At 46.7% G+C, this 19227-nt stretch overlaps 1 protein-coding gene and 1 pseudogene across 1 annotated transcript; both read right to left on the bottom strand.

Annotated features, from left to right (window-relative positions):
• Positions 1-1107: 1107 nt before the first annotated feature.
• LOC141050695 (E3 ubiquitin-protein ligase TRIM39-like) lies at positions 1108-4368 on the bottom strand. Its single transcript, XM_073547288.1, has one exon. It carries the CDS (start codon positions 3219-3221, stop codon positions 1659-1661), a length of 1563 nt encoding a protein of 520 aa, XP_073403389.1. The 5' UTR covers positions 3222-4368; the 3' UTR covers positions 1108-1658.
• A 9222-nt stretch (positions 4369-13590) lies between these two features.
• Positions 13591-15848, bottom strand: LOC141050693 (E3 ubiquitin-protein ligase TRIM39-like; annotated as a pseudogene).
• Between the last annotated feature and the right edge of the window lie 3379 nt (positions 15849-19227).

The raw sequence follows: 19227 nt of genomic DNA, 5'->3' as shown, positions 1-19227 counted from the left end.
ATGAGAAAAATGCTAAAACTACTGAGAATATGGCTGAATTTCTATTTTATCTCATCACCTCATGTAGTGAAGTCCGAGCCTCCGTTATGATGATATTATGCCGGCATTGGTTCATTTTCCATATAAAACGTATTTTTTTCTCATTTTTTGCCTCACCAATGTGTTAATAAGTCAGCTATCACAGGTGGAGCAGCCGTCTACACGAGGACGACCACCTCACTACTACTCCCATCAGATTGTGCCTGCCCTGCACACCTCCACCAGGGGGCAGAGTCCCTCATTCTTCCCTGTTTCTTAGCACCAGGACTTCACAGTGTGGATACGGGCAGATTACTCTGCATAGAAAAGAAGCACAGAGGGGAAGAAATCTCCATAAATCTCATCCACTTTGCTATAACTGTAAGGCTTTGTTCACATTATGTTTTCTTAATTTTTTATGCAAATTTTAGCTTTTACTGTCCCATCAAAGTCTATGAGATGTGAGAATTCTCCTGCACACGGCTCGGTCTGTGTCCTCAGTGTTTTGTGGAATACCTCGGATTTTGCAGGATGCAGCCGGTCACGTCTCAGCATTTTCCAGTGTTTTTCACCAATAGAAAGCAATGGGTGGTGCAAAAACGCTGAAAAGACGCAGGGATCAGGTTTTGGTGGTAAAATCTGATGAGGTTTGAGGCTATGTGCCCACGTCAGCGTTTATTAACTGATACAAGACCGGACTTCTTCCCAGAAAAGGCGCGGGGTTTTTTCTGCGCGTTTTTGATGTGTTTTTTTTCTGCGTGACTTCTGGACTCCTAGGAACCAGCTAAAAACAAGGACAGAAGCGGAAAATAATGAACATGCTGCGGTTTTAGCTGCTAAGCGTTTCCTTTGCGGAAAAAAAACATCAATTGGCACAAAAGGCCAAAAAGCATTTAAATTAATGGGATGCTTCTTTTAAGCGTTTCTGCAGCGTCTGATCCAGCACAAACGCTTCAAAAACGCTTACAAAAAAACGCAACGTGAGCACAAAGCCGAAATAAAAAATGTATGCACTAAACTTTATCAGCATGCACAAGAGACAAATGTACAAAAACACAGGAAAAAAAGCAACAAAAACTAAGCAAGACCTGATTTTTAAGCAATTTTATTACTGCCAGGAGAGCAGATTATGCCTGTGGAAAAAAACCCACTGTGTGAACATAGTCCAAGACGCTGCATTTATTATTCACCAAAAATACAATAGAAACTCCTCAAGGGCCACAGACGAAGAGCTGATTGGTGGAGGTGAGTCCTGTACGTAGAATTTGTACCTTTTATATATTTATGGTCTATACTTTCCATATGTCACAGACCCTGAGAATGAAGGGGCCACAGAGCTGATTTAGTGCTGCGTCCCCTCCTTGTTTACCCTGCACAGCGGCGCTCCGGACCCCCGATGTGCCCCCCATCCACTGCGGCCCTACTGCAGCTCCTGCACCGGGGGAGTCCAGAGCTCCGATGTGCAGGAGGCTGAACTAATGCTGCAGCCCCTTTATTCTCAGGATCGGTGGGGGTCCCGGGAGTCAGAGTGCTGACATATCCCAGCTATATACCAGCACTGTATCAGATAGGATTAACCCTTTACTGAATAACAACTACCAGTCTCAGGACAATTCACCCATTAATATTTAATCTCAGCCTCAGCTTCTTATTGTAACAGAGGCCCCATTATACACATAAATGATAACATGTAGGGGTTCAGTGAAGGAGGTGGTGAAGGTGTGTAAGTGTCTGATGGGGTCACACAGCTCATAGAAGGACAGACACCCGGCCTCATAGTCTAAGAAGACTCCAACTGTCGGACATGTTGGCTTTACACTGAGGGTTAATACATCTGAGTTGTGCCATACTTTATATTCTCCTTCATACATACCCAGACACCAAGATTTATCATTATATCCTATAACAGACTGTATTCCTTTCCTCTCTATACTGGGATAGGACAATCCGATGGCACAGTCTCCTATCTTGTCCCATTCTACCTCCCAGTATTGTCGCCCTGAGGAGAAGCCACATCTGCTTAACACCTGGAAGAAATTCACAAATGTTCCTGGGAATTTTGGTTTCTCCTGTAGTCCTGATTCTGTTGCCGTTTTCAGATCTTCTGATATCTTCACCCTTCTATGAGCAGTGTCCACATCCAGCAATATGTCTGGGACATGGACCCCGAGCTCTGATGTTACATTGGTGACAATATCCCTCATAGATCGGTGTAAGGTCAGTGAGATCAGAACCTCATCCAGATCCTCCTCAGATCTGACCTCTCCACCATCTACTCCTGTGTCCTCATCACCTCCATGACTACATACTGTAATGTCACTTTCTTTTAACAGTCTTATTGGGTCGGTGACACGACACATCTCCTCCACGTGACGCATCTTCCTGGACAGCTCTTCCTCCTGTATTTCCAGCTTCTTGATCAGATCAGATATCTGGGACACAATCTTCTCCTCCTGCCTGGTGACCTCACTCAGAGCTTTCTTTTCTGTCATTTTCAGTTGCTTCCTAATGGCCTTGAATATCTTCCTGACATTCTTCCTCTCATCGGAGGCTTTCTCCTGGATCTTCCACTTATGATATTGCAGATTCTGGACTCTTGTCTGAATTTCTGCTTTTTTTGGATTTAGTTCACTGTGATATTCCATCAGTTCCTTTTTCTTCTTCTCAGAAGCCTCATCTAGAAGTTCCACCTGGTGTCCTCGGTGTTTGCCAATTAGACAGCAAGACACACACAGACAAGCCGCGTCCTGCGGGCAGTAATACTCCAGAACCTTCTTGTGGTGGGAACATTTTTTGTTGGCAAAAAAGGTGGTGGGTTCAGTTAATATATGATCCGCTGTCTTATTGTGGGCTGTCAGGTGGTCATCACATAGGGAGGTTTCACACTGCAGACTGGATTTCACAGCCGGTACAGGAGACTTTGTACAATAAATACAGAAGATCCTGGTCTCCATATCAGGCTGAGTAGATGAGAAACGCTCCACTATGTTCTCCAACTTCAGGTTCTTTCCCAGGGCAGGACGCTCCGGATATTCCGCTCTGCAGTCAGGACAGGAATACCCTCCAGCTGCCTCCTGTGCATCCAGCACACTCACAATACACGAGCGGCAGAAGTTGTGTCCACATCTCAGGGATACGGGATCTGTGTAGAGGCTCAGGCAGATGGAGCAGTTCAGCTCATCCCTCAGCTCTGCAGAGGCCATTGTTGTGGGAAAGAGCAAGAACCTAAAGCTAAAAAGTTTCCTTATATAAGGGTGGAGGGTTTCGGAAAATAATTAACCTCCACATCCCTATGGTTGTGCTTACTTCTGATTAACACTTATGGAGACAGCAGTTAACGATCAGTCATGAGGATCTGGTGTAGGAATAGGAGTTGGAGTGACTCCACCTGTTCGTATTATAAAGAGGATCCTCCACCAGGATCAGATAGATGTAAGCAGAGAACTCACGAGACTTTATTTCATAGAAACAGGAGACCCTCACAAATGTTGAGATGGGTGAAGTGAAATTCATCTCCACCTCTTCCGCCCCATGTAGAAATCTAAAGTCCAGCAGATGGTCGCTGTATTTGGTTGATGATGGACTCAGATATCAGTGATATTTATCGTGAAAACATGGACTGCTGTTCACAGTATTCTGGATCCGATTTTCATCAGTGTTCAGTCAGTGTCAGTTTTTACCATTTGGCTTCACGAGTGATTTTCATGTAGCGGGTGGAGCAGTCGTCTAGACAAGGACAACCACCTCACTACTACTCCCATCAGATTGTGCCTGACCTGCACACCTCCACAGGGGGGAAGATTCCCTCATTCTTCACTGCTTCTTATCACCAGGACTTCACCATGGAGCCTCCGGCTTTCTCTTCTATTGCACAGTATTTTGGATCTGACTTTCATCAGTGTTCGATCAGTGTCAGTTTCTCCATCAGGCTCCATAAGTGATGTCCTATGTGACATGAATAATTACATTGCACGGCTCCTTCTGTCTATTGCAGGGTTAATCGCTCCGATGTCGTCCGTGTTTGGTCCAAGATTTTCATTGACACTTGTGTGGGTGATAGTGATCTGTGACTCGGAGCAAAATCATACAGGTCCACAAACGATAATAGGTACAGGGACTATTCAAGAAAACCACGGATAAAACACTGACGTGGAAAACTGACGTGTAAATGAGGTCTTAGAGATGGAAGACGTGTTATTTCCCAAAAACAAGATGAATATATCGATTCCCCTCCTTATTACTCCTGACATTGTGCACCGGCGCTCCTCGCTTCTCCTCGGACGCGATGGTGTAATCTCCCACCTGGAGAAAACCCCTTTGTGACAACAGGAGAACGTCCACCTACAAGTGTGAGCCAGTCACACAAGGATCATTACGGCATCTGTATACTTTACTCCCGTCTGTGTATAGACTCCATCTACATAAGAAGATGAAGAGGCTGTCCGGGCTTTTAGTCGCTCAATGTACACTGCGCGCTGTCAGGATTACCCGGTGCCGGGAGAAGGTGGTCATGTGACTCCAAGTATGTGATTTGCATACATATGCGGTCACCTGCGAGGTCTCGCTCAATAAACGTGACCTGAGTTACTCTGCGCACGTCTAGTCGGAAAGTGTCCGGAAATAGGTAAATGGCGTAGAGCGGTCACATGAATGTCTGCTCCCGGCACTGGGAAATCCTGACAGCGCGCAGTGCAGGGTTCACAAGTCTGCGGTCTAAGGCCACATTCACACGGTCAGTATTTTACATCAGTGTTTGTAGCCAAATCCAGAAGTGTGATAAATCCAGAAGTGGGGACGTGATTCTATTAGGCCGGGGTCACACTGGCAAGGAATACGGCCGAGTGAGAGGCGCTAAAAGCACGCATTACACACGGACCAATGATTCTCTATGGGGTCCCTCGCACCAACTGTATATTTCTCATCCGTATTCTACGCTCCGTGCCAATTGCAGCATGCTCGGACTGTCAGCGTATTACGGCCATAATACGCCAATGCAAGTCTATGGGTGCGCAAAAAATACGGATTACACACAGAACACACATGTGACCAGCGAGAAATACGCACCCGGTGTCTTTTAGCAAAGCCGGCAATTCAGTGCGCTATACAGTAAACTGACACTGACAGGTTTAATAAAGAAACGAAAGAATAGATATAGACACATAGAATACATATATATATATATATATATATATATACACACGCATTCTATGTGTCTATATCTATTCTTTCATTTCTTTATTAAAACTGTCATAGGGCTCCATTATATGTCCATTTTGCAAGCCTGCGAGAAAATCTCTCCATACGGATTACATACGGATGCTGATATGCGCAAAATACGCGACCACACCTTGATTACGGATGACATACGGAGCACTGTTTAGGGGTCTGTCATCCGTATTACGCATGTAAAATACTGACCGTATTTTGCGCAGGTTAGTGTGACTCCGGCCTTAGACTTTTCCTCTGATTGTTCCCCTCCTGTTTTGGCTACAAACACTGATGTAAAATACTGACCAAATACTGACATTTGTGTTTTTCTTACATGCGTTTTTATCACGTTTTTGATGCTACAGTTTTTGTTTCTTTTTGCTCTGTCATGCTTTAACCCCTTAGAACCAGTTTTGACCTTCATGACCGGGCCAATTTTTACAATTCTGACCACTGTCCCTTTATGAGGACGTAACTCTGGAACGCTTCAATAGATCCCGGTGATTCTGAGACTGTTTTCTCGTGACATATTGGACTTCATGACAGTGGTAACATTTCTTCCATATGACTTGCATTTATTTGTGGAAAAAAACTAACCATCGCCCCAACGCTAAACCTAACCCCAACTGCAAAGAACGGAAAACAATATATATAAATATATATTTTATAATTTGTATGTAACTAAGGGGGAGATAAAGGGGGGTTTGATTTACTATTTTTTATTTTGATCACTATGATGGAGTCTATCACACTGATCAAAAGGAACCAACAGAAGTTTCCTATTCTTGCCAGGTACCGGCCGGCAGATCTGGGCGGGCGCTCTGTGCATGTGCCCGACTGTTTATCCCAGAAAGGAGACACCGGGCCGGGGGACGGATCAGGAGGACCTGGGGACGGCAGTGATCATGGTGAGTCATCATTTCTCTCTCCTCTGACAGGTGTATTCGCCGTTAGTCACTGAAAATCCGGCCCTGATCATGTTCTCCGGGGTCTCTGTTATCCCGGAGGCTGGGGGTGCTCCAGCTTTATTCCCGATCTCTGTTTTATAATGGCAATAAGGGAATAAGTACCGCTAGCGGCCGTCTTTTTAAAGAGTATTGGCGGTTGCTAAGGGGTTAAATAAAACTGCTTTTGATTTTATACTTCCTGGTATTTGACAAAACTTTATTGATACACTTAGGCGCGGAATACTTGGACTTTTGTTGAGTTTCCTCCCCAGAATCGCTCTGAGAACGTGTATTTTTTACCTGCGGATTTTCTGCATCTAATGTAAGTCTATGGGGAAAATCCGCACAGAAAGCTCAGCGTACCCGCGAGAGAGACTGACATGTGCGGACTTCACACTCGCCCCACAGACAGTTTACTCTGAGTGAAGAAAAGCTCAGCAAGCAGCAGATTTCTATAAATCCCATCCCAGAGCTGGAAGACCATGCAAAAATAAGCGGCGGAAAAAACGCACCAAAATCTCATCGTGTGAATGTGGCCCAATCCTGGACAACCCCTTTACGTTCTCTATCAGTGGAGTTAGTTTGTTACTTCACTATAAAACCCAAAAGAAATGAGCTGCAGTATAAGTTGGTATAGAGGCAACATGTAGGTGCGTGTTCACACTGACCATTATACGTAGCGCTCAGCCGTACACTTCAGATCACTTTTTTCAGTTTTGTTTTAGGTTCTTGTACAGATAAAGGTGCGGCCTCCTTTCTTTGAGCTGGACATTACGTTTCTGCAGCGTCCCATCACTGTGGGGTCCATATTCAGGCCCCAGTCCTGCTTAGTCCTTATTCACACTGAGGTCATTTCTGACACATGTAAGGTGTTAATACTAGAAGTTAGGACCGTCCCGACTGGTTGCACCTTGTCGCTGGTGTCATCAATAACACTGATTACCGAGCCCCCGTGTTATTTATTTGCATTATTGCTTTTTACTTACTTATAGCAGCGGATATGTTCATGTTGTTTCCATCTTAGGTTTTATCTGTTACTTCGCAATAATCGGCTGCTGCCCCTTTATAACTTGCTATGGTGATAGAAATACCGGAATCAAAACATTTATTACCTTCATTTACAACCAATTTATGTTCACCCTAAGGCCTCGTTCACACGGTCAGTATTTTACATCAGTATTTGTGGCCAAAACCAGGAGTGGGTGATAAATCCAGAAGTGGTGACGAGTTTCTATTAGACTTTTCTATTCCTGATTGTGGCTACAAATACTGATGTAAAATACTGACCAAATACTGAACATGGCCCAATAATGAGACAAAGGTGCAAAACTGCTACGGGAACGTTCAATGCTGAATAGAAGAGACAAAAATGAGAAATACCGGCCCCGGGTGTTTGTAATGCGCAACAACATAGCTCCCAACCGTACCGGATTCAGCGGGACTGTCACGATTTGGCCGCTTAGTCCCACCATGTCTGGGCTTTTGTCCCCGCTTCTATTACTCACCCTCTTCCCATTGTTGAAATTGCTATGTAGCTCCTCCTCATCGGGATGGGGGGTATAATCTCACTGCACTGATGTAAATTATATTATAACATTAAGGCCGGGGTCACACTTGCGAGAAACTCGAACGAGTCTCAATACCTGGCACTCGGGACCGGGAGAGTACGGCTACATGTATTTCTATGCAGCTGAGTGCTCCGGTCCGAGTGCCGGTGGCAGTGGTGGTTATTGAGACGCCAGAGTCGTGCGAGTTTCTCGCAAGCGTGACCCCGGCCTAACACTTGTTCTCCTTTCCTGGGATCGGGTCTCCCCGGGACTCCAACTCAAATCTCCATGTTCTCAGGCAGCAGCTCTAGCTAGGAGCCAAAACCAATGATGATACATTGAGGATAATATATTGCAGGCAGTGACCCTAGAAGCAGATTATACATGTACATTGTATACAGCACTGTATTTGTACTTTTATACAGAGAGGACGAAAAAGTCAAATTTTTTTTGTTTAATAAAACTGCTAAAAATAATAAAAAGCAGTTATAAAAAATAATTCTTTTTTTGTGAGTCTTCCAAGGTCTCAAATACACAACCTTCAACATTACCGGCAACAGCTAAAGCTACTGCACCACAGGCTCCAGTGATGTCCCTGGGATAATTTCTTTTATACGTGATCTGTATTGCAGGCTCAGACTCTACAGGCTGATTACATAGAGATACATCTGGACATAGCAGTGTCTCTATGTCTCTGTATTCTAGAAGAATAAAAGAAATTTGCTTTCTTCCTATAAAATTACTAAAAAAAAAAGAAAAACAATTACAATAATGTCAGTTTTAATTAGCATTTTTTTAAAATAATAAACATCACGAATCAGCCAATAACATGGATATATATGGTGTCCCTGTAATTGTAACGACTAGTGGGTCGCCCTCCCAGGGCTGTGGGGTACTCGGTACCGGGCCGGTGTCTGTGGGATGTGTCACAGCAGCGCTGACCTGGTCCGTGGCCCTGGATGCCCAAGTAATGGGGGAATTTGTATTGTAGTTAGTTTGAATGAATAGTTCGTGACACCACCTGTGGTGTTCGGCAAGTGAGGGGTTAAGCCGACGCTGCTTGCAGATCCTCTGGGGCTGGTGGTGTGTGGCAGCCAAGATGGTGAAGCTCCCCACAGGTGGAGCTGTAGCCCCAGGGCAGTGTAGGTGTAATGGATGAGGAGAGGCACAGGCAGTGTAGGAGCTGGTACCCAGATGTAGTGGTGCTGAGGGTGTAGGCGCAATAATGAATGGAGGACACCGGGGCTTGTAGTTCCAATGCTTTACTCACAGTCTGTAGCGCACACAGGTGCCTGCCTCCGGGCCATGTCCTCCGGGTCAGAGACTCAGTCAACCTCCAGGCAAGATGGTAGGCTCCCCTCCAACACTCCGCCAACATGTACCTTTCTGAACTTCTTCTCTATAGCACCTTAAAGTGCGAAGATCTCCTAGTACTGAGTTACACTGGAGTTCCTCTCGTCAGATGTTCCCAAGAACTCTACTCGTATGGCAGACAGCTGTAGCCTGCTTCGGGGACTCCCTTCTTCCTGAGTCCCGGCTCTCTATCTAAATGCTGTTGTGCCCCAAGTCTTAGATGGGAGTAGTGCATTTACAGCCAACTACTCCACCGGTGTCTGCTGCAGAACCATAAGTGTCCATACAACCTCGGGGACCGGGCCCCGGCCTTGCGCTTAGAACCTATAGGCAGGGTGCTTCCTTCCAACCCACGTCCTCTCTGTTCTACTCTCCTTTGTTCCGTACTATTCTCTCTTTCTTATGGATACTTAGGTTACAGATCAGTGTCCTTCTTCCTTCCTTTCCTGTGCCAGCTGGCTCAGGTCACTGAGGCAGCTGCAGCACTCCTTCCTCCATCCCTTCTTCCAGGGATCCCCACTCCTCTCCGAGTGTCTTCCTTCTCCCTGACCTCCTGTCAGACTGACCTCTAAAGGCCCCTTTACATTTAGCGATGCACCAGCGATCCGACCCGGTCAAGATCGCTGGTGCATCGCTAAATGATCGCTAGTGAGCTGTCACACAGGCAGATCTCACAGCGATGCAGCAGCGACGCAGCGCACGATACTCACCTTTCACACACAGCGATCCTGACGTCCTCTCGCCCGCCTCCACGCGTCGCTCGTCGGCGCCAGCAGGAAGCCCAGCAGGAAGCGCCCGACGAGAAATGGAGCCGGACATTCTCGCACGATCAGCGATGGACAGCGGGGGAGTCGGTCGGAGGTAAGTATCACACATAGCGATATCGCTAGCAATATCGCTATAACGTCACAAAATCGGTGAAGTTATAGCGATATCGCTATGTGTAAAACCCCCTTAATTCTAAACCTTCCCGGTCTTTTATATATTCTAAGTCCACCCACCTCCCAGCACGTCCAGTGTTCCAAGCAGGGAACAACCAAAGGTGCTCTGCTACTCTCTAAGCACTGAGCCGCAATGTGGTTGTGCAGAACTACCCTGGTGTGTGGGGTGCAAGTGTTGGAGTGTGGAAAGGAGTTCCCACCTTACCTGGATGGTGGGGCACCACACCTTAGGAGAAGGTGCAGTACCTCGGTGGCGACTGAGCCTCAGGGGCGCCACACAAGCACAACACAGCGATCAGATTATTCACAGAAATCGGTAAATGGTGTAAAACATATGCTGCGATTGATATTTTTTCTCTATAAGAACCATTAAAAATGTAATAAAAGTGTAATGCTGAGGCCGTGTTCACACCGTAGCGTAAATGCCGCGTTTTTTCTGCAGGTGTCTGCACCACACAGCGCAATAACAATCTCCTCTGGTTACTGCGTGTTTGCCGAGTTTCTTTTATGCGTTTTCTCCCATATTTGATGCGTTTTTGGGTTTTTTTTGCACGGAAATTCTGCAGTTCCAGCAAAGTGAGTGTGATTTCATGAGAGCGGCGCCCCCTGTGGTCTAAAGACGCGGCTGCACTGTGCGGTTTTGGTGCTTTTTTTTTTTTCTCTCGTCTTCAATGTGGAGACTAAAAAAATGCAGGTAAAAAACGGCCGAATCAAAGCTTTTCTACACTATAAAAAGCTCATTAAAGTGGAGTTTTTCCTTTTACTTGTTTCGCCTTTTCTGAGAAAAATCCCCAGAATAATTTGGTCTAAAAAGGGTTTTTATTCATGGAAAAAATAAGGAAAAGGAATAACAAAGCATTAGAAAGCTGTATGGTTCTGGTTGATGGTTTTCTCACTCCGGGGTCACACAGAAGAGATCGGGGACGTCTGTCCGGCATCGCTCTAGATATCTCTCATTTAGATTTTCAGGCCATGATGAAAGGGGCTGTGGGGTCCTGAGGGCCACGTCTCGTCGGAGCGCGGCCTGTGGGAACATCGCCCAGCCCTTGGGTCTTTTATATTTATGTGATAATTGGTTATTGGTTTCGATGTTATGGTTTTTTATGGTTATTTATTAAATATAATCCAAGTGACTGATTTTTACCCCAATCAGGTCTTTTCTTTATCTAGTATGTAGGATTTGTGTTACCGTGACTGGAGAAAAATCTGCAACAAAAACGGGCGGAAATTGCTGTTTTTTGTTATTTTGGCCTCTACAGGGTTAATATAAGGTGATGACACAGTCCCATGTACCACAGAAAGACACCAATGGAAACCACAGCTTGTCCCAGCAGACACCGCCGTCACACAGCTCCGCTGACAGGAAGTTGTGGCCACGCCGTGTATCGGTCACCTGTACATTAACACTAAGGGTGTGCGGCCCTAACTCTCCTCACATAGGTCATCGATGTCGGACGTCTGTGTCACCCTGGTGCGCTCATCTCCCTGTGGAGATCCAGCATGGCTGCCCGCGCTCCGTACAGCCGGGGTCTCCAGCGCCTTCACATAAAGCGATTAGTGACACAGAATTCTGGAAACCCTGTAATATGGCGGCCGGCCTCCGTCCTACACAAACTGTCTCCTCAGAGATCATTTCTGTCACTGACCATAAAGCCTCCGTTACACCGAGCACAGCTACAAAATGGCCGACCAGGATTCTGCTCCTGAAATGGCGTCTCAGCTGTTGTGTGAGGGGTCACAGCCGCCTCTTCCTGCACATAACACACAGCCGGCCGCGCCATTTATCAGCTCTGAACACACGATTACACCATCGATCTGAGGAAATGTCTGTGAATCTGTCAGATATATGGAAGAGAACCTCATTGTAAGAGATGGAAATGAGCCGCCATCCTCCTCCTGACACCAGGTGTGATGCCACCTACCATGGTTCTCTTCAGGGCTCTCCGAGACTACCCTGTGCTGGTTGCTATGGGTTACCATTCATCCTGTTACCTTAGAGAAGTCACCTGGTTACCTTGGTTACCGTATTACCATGTAAATGTAATGCTAAAGGGCGACTGTCAGCACCGAACGACTGTTCACACCAAGTCCAGGCCCCATCATGGCGGCCAGCCAGCTCCGTGCAGCTTCCCATCTATCTCCGTCCTTCTCAGCGCTATGAAGTCAGAACTGTCAATCAAAGTAGAAGGGGCGGAGATAGCGGGAAAACAAGCAGGTGGGAGGGTTCACTATAAATGATTGGCCGCCATGATGCCCCGAGCGCCCGGACTTGGTGTGAACAGTCGTTCTGCGCTGATAGAGGACATTTAACCCCTTCATGACTGATTAAAGAATTAAACGGTGTAAGGAGAAAAAAAAAATCAAATTCCCAGAATTACATATTTTTTGGTTGCCGCAATAATGTGCAACAGACGATCAAAACATCGAATCTGCCCCAAAATGGTATCAATTAAAAAGTCACCTCAAGGAGGAAAAAAATAAGCCCTCACCCAACCCAAGAGCCGGAAAATCCTGAGCACGTGACGCGCGTCGTGTTCACACAGCAGAAATACGTCCATTCTACGGAGCATTTTCTCAGCACTTTTTAAGGCAATTTTCAGAAGTGAACCGGCTCCAAACCCGACTGAAAAAGAAGTGGTGTGAACATCCCCCAACAGAGAACCACCAGAATACAGAACCAGTGTGAAGCTCAGAGCCCGCGGCGCCATGATGATCTGTCTGCAGTCTGGATATAGCACACATTGCATCTATGGGGGATCTCTGCACATAGGACCCCACCAGAGCCTGTGCGCCCTCCGTGTATCCGGCTCTGCTGTGTGTACGGCGCCTTAGTGACTACAGAGATACAGGGGGATAGAGAAGCGGCTGAGCGCACACAGGACCCCCGATCTCAGGATCACTGGGGTCCCTGCACTCATCCCCTGATTATTGAGATTACAGGACATTTCACATGGTGGTATATAGCTAGAGTATACCATCAGTGTCTGACTGGTGCGGACCCCACAGACCCTGAGAATGGAGGAGCCACAATGCTGATCTAGCGTGGAGCTCCGGACCCCCGATGTGCCCCCCATCCACTGCGGCCGTACTGCAGCTCCTGCATCGGGGGAATCCAGAGCTCCGATGTGCAGGAGGCTGAATTAATGCTGCAGCCCCTTTAGTCGAAGGCTGTGTGCACACCATGCAGATTTGCAGCGGTTCCGCAGCGGATTTTACCGCTTAGAAACGTTGCATATCTGCATTGTGATGTACAGTAGCCTTAAAATCAATGGAAAAAAAAAAAAAAAAACATTGTGCAGACGCTGCGGATTTTTCCGCGGTACAAAATCCACAGCATGTTACGGCACAAAAACCACAAGAAAACGGCATGAAAAATGGAAGAAATCCGTAGGAAAAATGCGGGTCATTTGACCTGCGGATTTCTTCCATTCTGCACAGAAAAATCCGCAGGGCCAAAAAGTCCGTCTGCACTCAGCCTTAGGATCGGTTGGGGTCCCAGGAGTAACAGAGTGCTGACATATCCCAGCTATATACCAGGATTAACCCTTTACTGAACAATTATCAGTGTCACAACAATTCAGTGATTCAGTTTTACATTCTGCTCAATAATTGATTCTGCATCTGATCTACAGGGAAGAGGAAAAAACAATAGGAACAATCCCCCCATGACTCCGCCATATACATTGTATTATTAGAGGGTCCCGCTGATAACTCACTATATACAGATGTGTCCATGTGACAAGGAATAATGTCATTATAATGTGACGAGGACGACATCGGCCTCAGCTTCTTATTGTAACAGAGGCCCCATCACTCACATAGATGATAACATGTAGGGGTTCAGTGAAGGAGGCGGTGAAGGCGTGTAAGTGTCTGATGGGGTCACACAGCTCATAGAAGGACAGACGCCCGGCCTCATAGTCTAAGAAGATACCAAGTGTTGGACATGTTGGCTTTACACTGAGGGTTAGTTCATTGGAGTTGTGCCATACTTTATAACCTCCATTATACATATCCAGACTCCAAGATTTATCATTATATCCAATAGCAGACTTATCGCCATCCTTTTCTATACTGGGATAGGACAATCCGATGGCACAGTCTCCCATCTGGTCCCACTCTACCTCCCAGTAATGTCGTCCGAGGAGAGGCCACATCTGCTTAACACCTGGGGGTAATCCACAAATCTCTCTGGTGATTCTGGCATTTCCTGTTTTTCTTCTGATATTGTTGCTGTTTTCAGATCTTCTGATACCTTCATACATTCGTAAGCAGTGTCCACATCCAGCAATATGTCTGGGACATGGACCCCGAGCTCTGATGTTACAGTGGTGACAATATCACTCATAGATCGGTGTAAGGTCAGTGAGATCAGAACCTCATTCAGATCCTCCTCAGAACTGACCTCTCCACCATCTCCTCCTATGTCCTCATCACGTCCATGACTACTTACTGTAATGTCACTTTCTTGTAAGAGTCTTATTGGGTCGGTGACACCACACATCTCCTCCACGTGACACATCTTCCTGGACAGCTCGTCCTCCTGTATTTCCAGTTTCTTGATCAGATCAGATATCTGGGACATAATCTTCTCCTCCTGCCTGGAGACCTCGCTCAGCACTTTCTTTTCTGCCATTTCCAGTTGCTCCTTAATGTCCATAAATATCTTACTGATGTTCTTCCTCTTATCGGAGGCTTTCTCCTGGATATTTTCTTTATGATCCTGCAGATTCTGGACTCTTGTCTGAATTTCTACTTTTTGTGGGTTTAGTTCATCCAGATATTCCCTCAGTTCCTTTTTCTTCTTCTCAGAAGCCTCATCTAGAAGTTCCACCTGGTGTCCTCGGTGTTCACCAACCAGACAGCAAGACACACACAGACAAGCCGCGTCCTGCGGGCAGTAATATTCCAGAACCTTCTTGTGATGGGAACATTTTTTGCTGCCAAAAGATCTTGTAGGATCTATTAATATATGATCCACTGTATTGTTGTGGGCTGTCAGGTGGTCGTCACATAGGGAGGTCTCACACTGCAGACATGTCCTTATAGCTGGTACAGGAGACTTTGTACAGTAAGCACAGAAGATCCTGGTCTCCTCCACACCAGGCTGAGTAGATGAGAAACGCTCCACTATGTTCCTCAGCTTCCGGTTCTTCTCCAGGATCGGACGCTCCGGATATTCCGCTCTGCAGTCAGGACAGGAATACCCTCCAGCCGCCTCCTGGGCATCCAGCACACTCACAATACACGAGCGGCAGAAGTTGTGTCCACATCTCAGGGATACGGGATCTGTATAGAGGCTCAGGCAGATGGAGCAGTTCAGCTCGTCCCTCAGCTCCGCAGACGCCATTGTAGTGGGAAAGAGCGGGAACTGAAAGTGAAAGAGTTTCCTCTCAGTAGGAAAGCGGAGAGTCAGTGCAGGATCATTAACCCCTACAGCTCCTTGGTTGTGATCACTGCTGAATGCTGATCCATATTTAGAAAGAAAGCACTTAGGGTAGGGGCACACGGTCAGTAAACGCTGCGGGTTAGACACTGCGTACATCCACATCGTCCAGATGTTACAGCATAGTGGATGGGATTTCAAGAAATCCTATGCCCGCTAAGCGTGCACCGATACCTGTGGCTACCTGCGGAGACGGACATGCGGTGTGTCTTTCCAGACCACAGCAAGTCTATTTTGCAGAGACGCGAGCCTCCGCAAGATAAATTTCACCTGTACAATGTATTGGACGCGGTGATTCCTCACGGTTCAGTGATCACATGGGGATTCACCTGCGTTCTATAGCCGGCAGCGGACATGAGCTGCGTCCAAAGCGCTGCCGATTACTGATCGTCTGCACATCCCCTTACTGATCAGCCATGAGGATCTGGTGTGGGATTAGGAGTTGTAGTGACTCCACCTGATCATATTAGGCCTCAGTCACACATTAGTATTTTTAATCAGAATTTTATCAGTATTTCTGTTCCAAAACAAGTAGCAACTCCAAAGCACAGAACAGGTGTAAATCTTTCAATTACAGTTTTTCCCTGTATGTTTCATGTTTTTTTAAGGCTAGTCAAGAAAAAAAAATGCACCAAAATTGCACAGACCCACAGCAGGCAGGAGTTTGGACAGTTATCCCCTTCACGCCTTTTGATGTCATGGCAGTTGTGCGGAGACACAGGAGATGTGCCCCCCGTGGTTGCCACCAGGAGCTCAACTTAAAGGGGTTGTCCACTACAAGGACAACACTTTACTGAAGAAAATATTTGGCCCCGATAAAATAAAAAAGCCTATACTCACCTACCATGCCGATGCATTTCCAGTGGTGTCGGCACTCATGGTCCTGGGACTATCGAGTGGTCTTGTGACAAGTTAGCTTGGTGCCCAATCAGCGCAGGCATCACTGTCTCTGCCTTCGGGCAAATTGAGCATGATGAAGTCCGGGCTGTAGCTGATCTCTGACTTCTTCATGTTCAATTCGACAGGAGGCGAGGACAGTAACGCCAGCATGGATTGGGTGCCTGGGTCACGTGTCACAACAACAGCATGGGAGTTTCGGGGAGAACGAGTGCTGACAACATGGGAACAGCGCCGGCACGAGAGGGGAGTGTAGGCTTTATTTTATCGGGGCCAAGCGTGGGGGATGAAAAGTGTTGTCCAAGTAAAGGACAACTTCTTTAAGTTAAAGCGGAACCTGGCTGTCATTGCCAGGAGCATTGCCCGCACTTAGATGGCTGGGAAAGGAAGGTGACTCCCTCTTCCTTTTGACCGGCGTCCCCATGATGTCATCACCAGGGCCCAATCGTTGCCACGACCTCAAGTTCAGCCAGCTATACCAAGCCTGTTAGGCCATGTTAGGAGCATGGTCCAAGTGGCTTCTCTCTGTGCAGCATTCACGGGTATAATGCATTGCAGTGTGCTATACCAGTGATCAGAGTAAAAAAAAGTCCTATAGAGGAACCAAGTAAAAATAATTGTAAAAATATTTGAAAAAACAAAATCACAAAATAACCAAAAAAAAAAAAAATTTCTACCAATAAATGCACATACAATATTTATACAAAAAAAAATTTTTGTATTGCCACGTCCATAACGACCCAACCTATAAAACTGCCCTACTGGTTAATCCTTTCCATGAATACCGAAAAAAAAATAAAGCATCGTTTATTTGCCACTTTTTTATCATCATACTGCGGAACTAAAAGTGGAATAAAACGCGATAAAAAAGTCGAATGGAAATTGAAATGGTATAGCTGAAAATATCGTTTTGTCCCTCAAAAAACAAGCTGCCATATAGCTGTTAGCTAAAACATAAAAAAGCTATAGCTCTCAGAATAAAGCGATGCAAAAAATTTTTCATATAAAATTGTTTTTAATGTATACAAGCACCAAAACATAAAAAAACTATATAAATTTAGTATTGCTGTAATCATACTGACCCAAAGAAGAAAGTTATCTAATCACTTATACTGCGCAAGGAATGGCATTAAAATAAATAAAACCAACTCTTCACCTGCTGTTGATTTTTTCATTCTGCCTCCTAAAGATCTCAGTAAGGCTCGGTGCACATTTATCCTGCGCTCTGCATTGAGCACTTACACCGGGGTTTCCATGTAAATCTATGAAAATACATGATTCAGTGAGAACCCCTGGCGGAAGATTCCCTATAATGAGGCAGAAGGAGGCACTGTGGATGCCGTCTGGCCTGTGATCTGGCAGTGTCTGTCTTTTTAGGTGTGCAGAAAAGTGTTCTCTTCTGAGCAAAGGCATGGCTAGGGGTTTAGCTCAGGGAGGGCAAAACATCTGACTGGGCCTCTAAATAACCCTGATTAAAACGATGGTGGGGCACCCTAATTGTTGGCATAGGTAGGGCCGCTTTTAGACAAAGTAGGGCTCTGGGCAAAAGTTTAAAGTGGGGCCCCAAATGCTCACATCGTGCACTATCACAAAGAAATATTTATGCTGTATTTACATGCGCTGAGTTCAGGCCGCTAAATGAGTGTGATCGACAATATTTAAGTCATTCGACACTTGTTTCCCTGCCTCTTTACACCGGTGAGGAAGAATGATGGGTACAGATAGTCCTCGAAACAGTATAATGCAGGTCCCATATAGTACATATAGTATATCGCAGACCCCTCACAGAGTATAATGCAGCCCCCCTCACAGAGTATAATGCAGCCTCCCGCAGATTATACTGCAGCTCCCTCAGAGTATAATGTAGTCCCCTCATAGAGTGTAATGCAGCCCCTTGAGAGTACAATGCAGCCCCCTCAGAGTATAATACTGTAAGGGGGACGACCGGACCGCGGGTACCTGCATGCCGGGTCCAGAAATGTTGAGGCTGCATCCCCAGTTTCCGGGGGGGAAGCCTTAGTGTGCCGGACCTTCCCCTGTTGCCTGGGTGAAGGCCGAGAGAGGCGGACCTTTCTGCTGACCTGGGGAGGCGAAGAGAGAGTGAGGAAAAGCGCACAAAGCAGGGGAGTTTTGGTGCGAAACTGGGGCAGCACACAGAAAGAGGAGCGCCATGTCCCATCCCTCCAGAGAGTACCAGCGCTGTGACAGGCCCCACCACCTGCAGAGGGGCCGCAGCACAGAGAAGGGCCAGGCTTGCTGCAGCAGACCTGAAGGACAGGGATCTGTGTGTCCAGCATGAGCAGCAGACCAGAGAGGGAGAGGAACATGCAGTGTGTGCCTGGTGACTACAGAGAGAGGTGCAGTGTGCCAGTGACTACCAGAAAGCAAAGCGGAGAATGTTCCATGTCCATGAGTACAACACACGTGCCCCATAAGAGTGACCGGGGACAGGACAGACACTTGCACTCTGACTGTGCCAGTAAATATATGCCGAGCCACGTTGGGCTCGTACAGGACTGTGGCACGTACCCTTGTCAGACACTACAGCAGGGACCAGTGAGTGCTTCAGTCCCAGAGCATCCGTACAGCGTAGGCCCACACCCAAGCACCACGACCGCCACCGCTGACAGAGACTGTGAGAAGAGTTGTGCAGGGGCCACATCGGGCTCAGACAGTGCCGTGGCCAACACTCCTCCAGCCACATCAGTATATGGACTAGGGCTCAGCGGAAGGTACCGGAGACCGACCGCTGCCACCAGAAGATGGGGCAATGATGCCCACAGGACCTTTCTGGAAAAGATACCGCACCAGCTGTTGTCAGTGCTATCCATTTCATGGACTTAGGAATCATTGACTCATCAAAACTGCCA

The sequence above is a fragment of the Dendrobates tinctorius genome, unplaced genomic scaffold (genome assembly GCF_039654945.1).
Source record: "Dendrobates tinctorius isolate UK_male_01 unplaced genomic scaffold, ASM3965494v1 ptg000152l, whole genome shotgun sequence".
Taxonomy (NCBI): domain Eukaryota; kingdom Metazoa; phylum Chordata; class Amphibia; order Anura; family Dendrobatidae; genus Dendrobates; species Dendrobates tinctorius.
This window is presented reverse-complemented; position numbering and strand designations above follow the sequence as displayed.

Coding starts and splice junctions, on each gene's coding strand:
- LOC141050695 (XM_073547288.1), bottom strand. CDS start 3,221: ATGGCCTCTGCAGAGCTGAGGGATGAGCTGAACTGCTCCATCTGCCTG.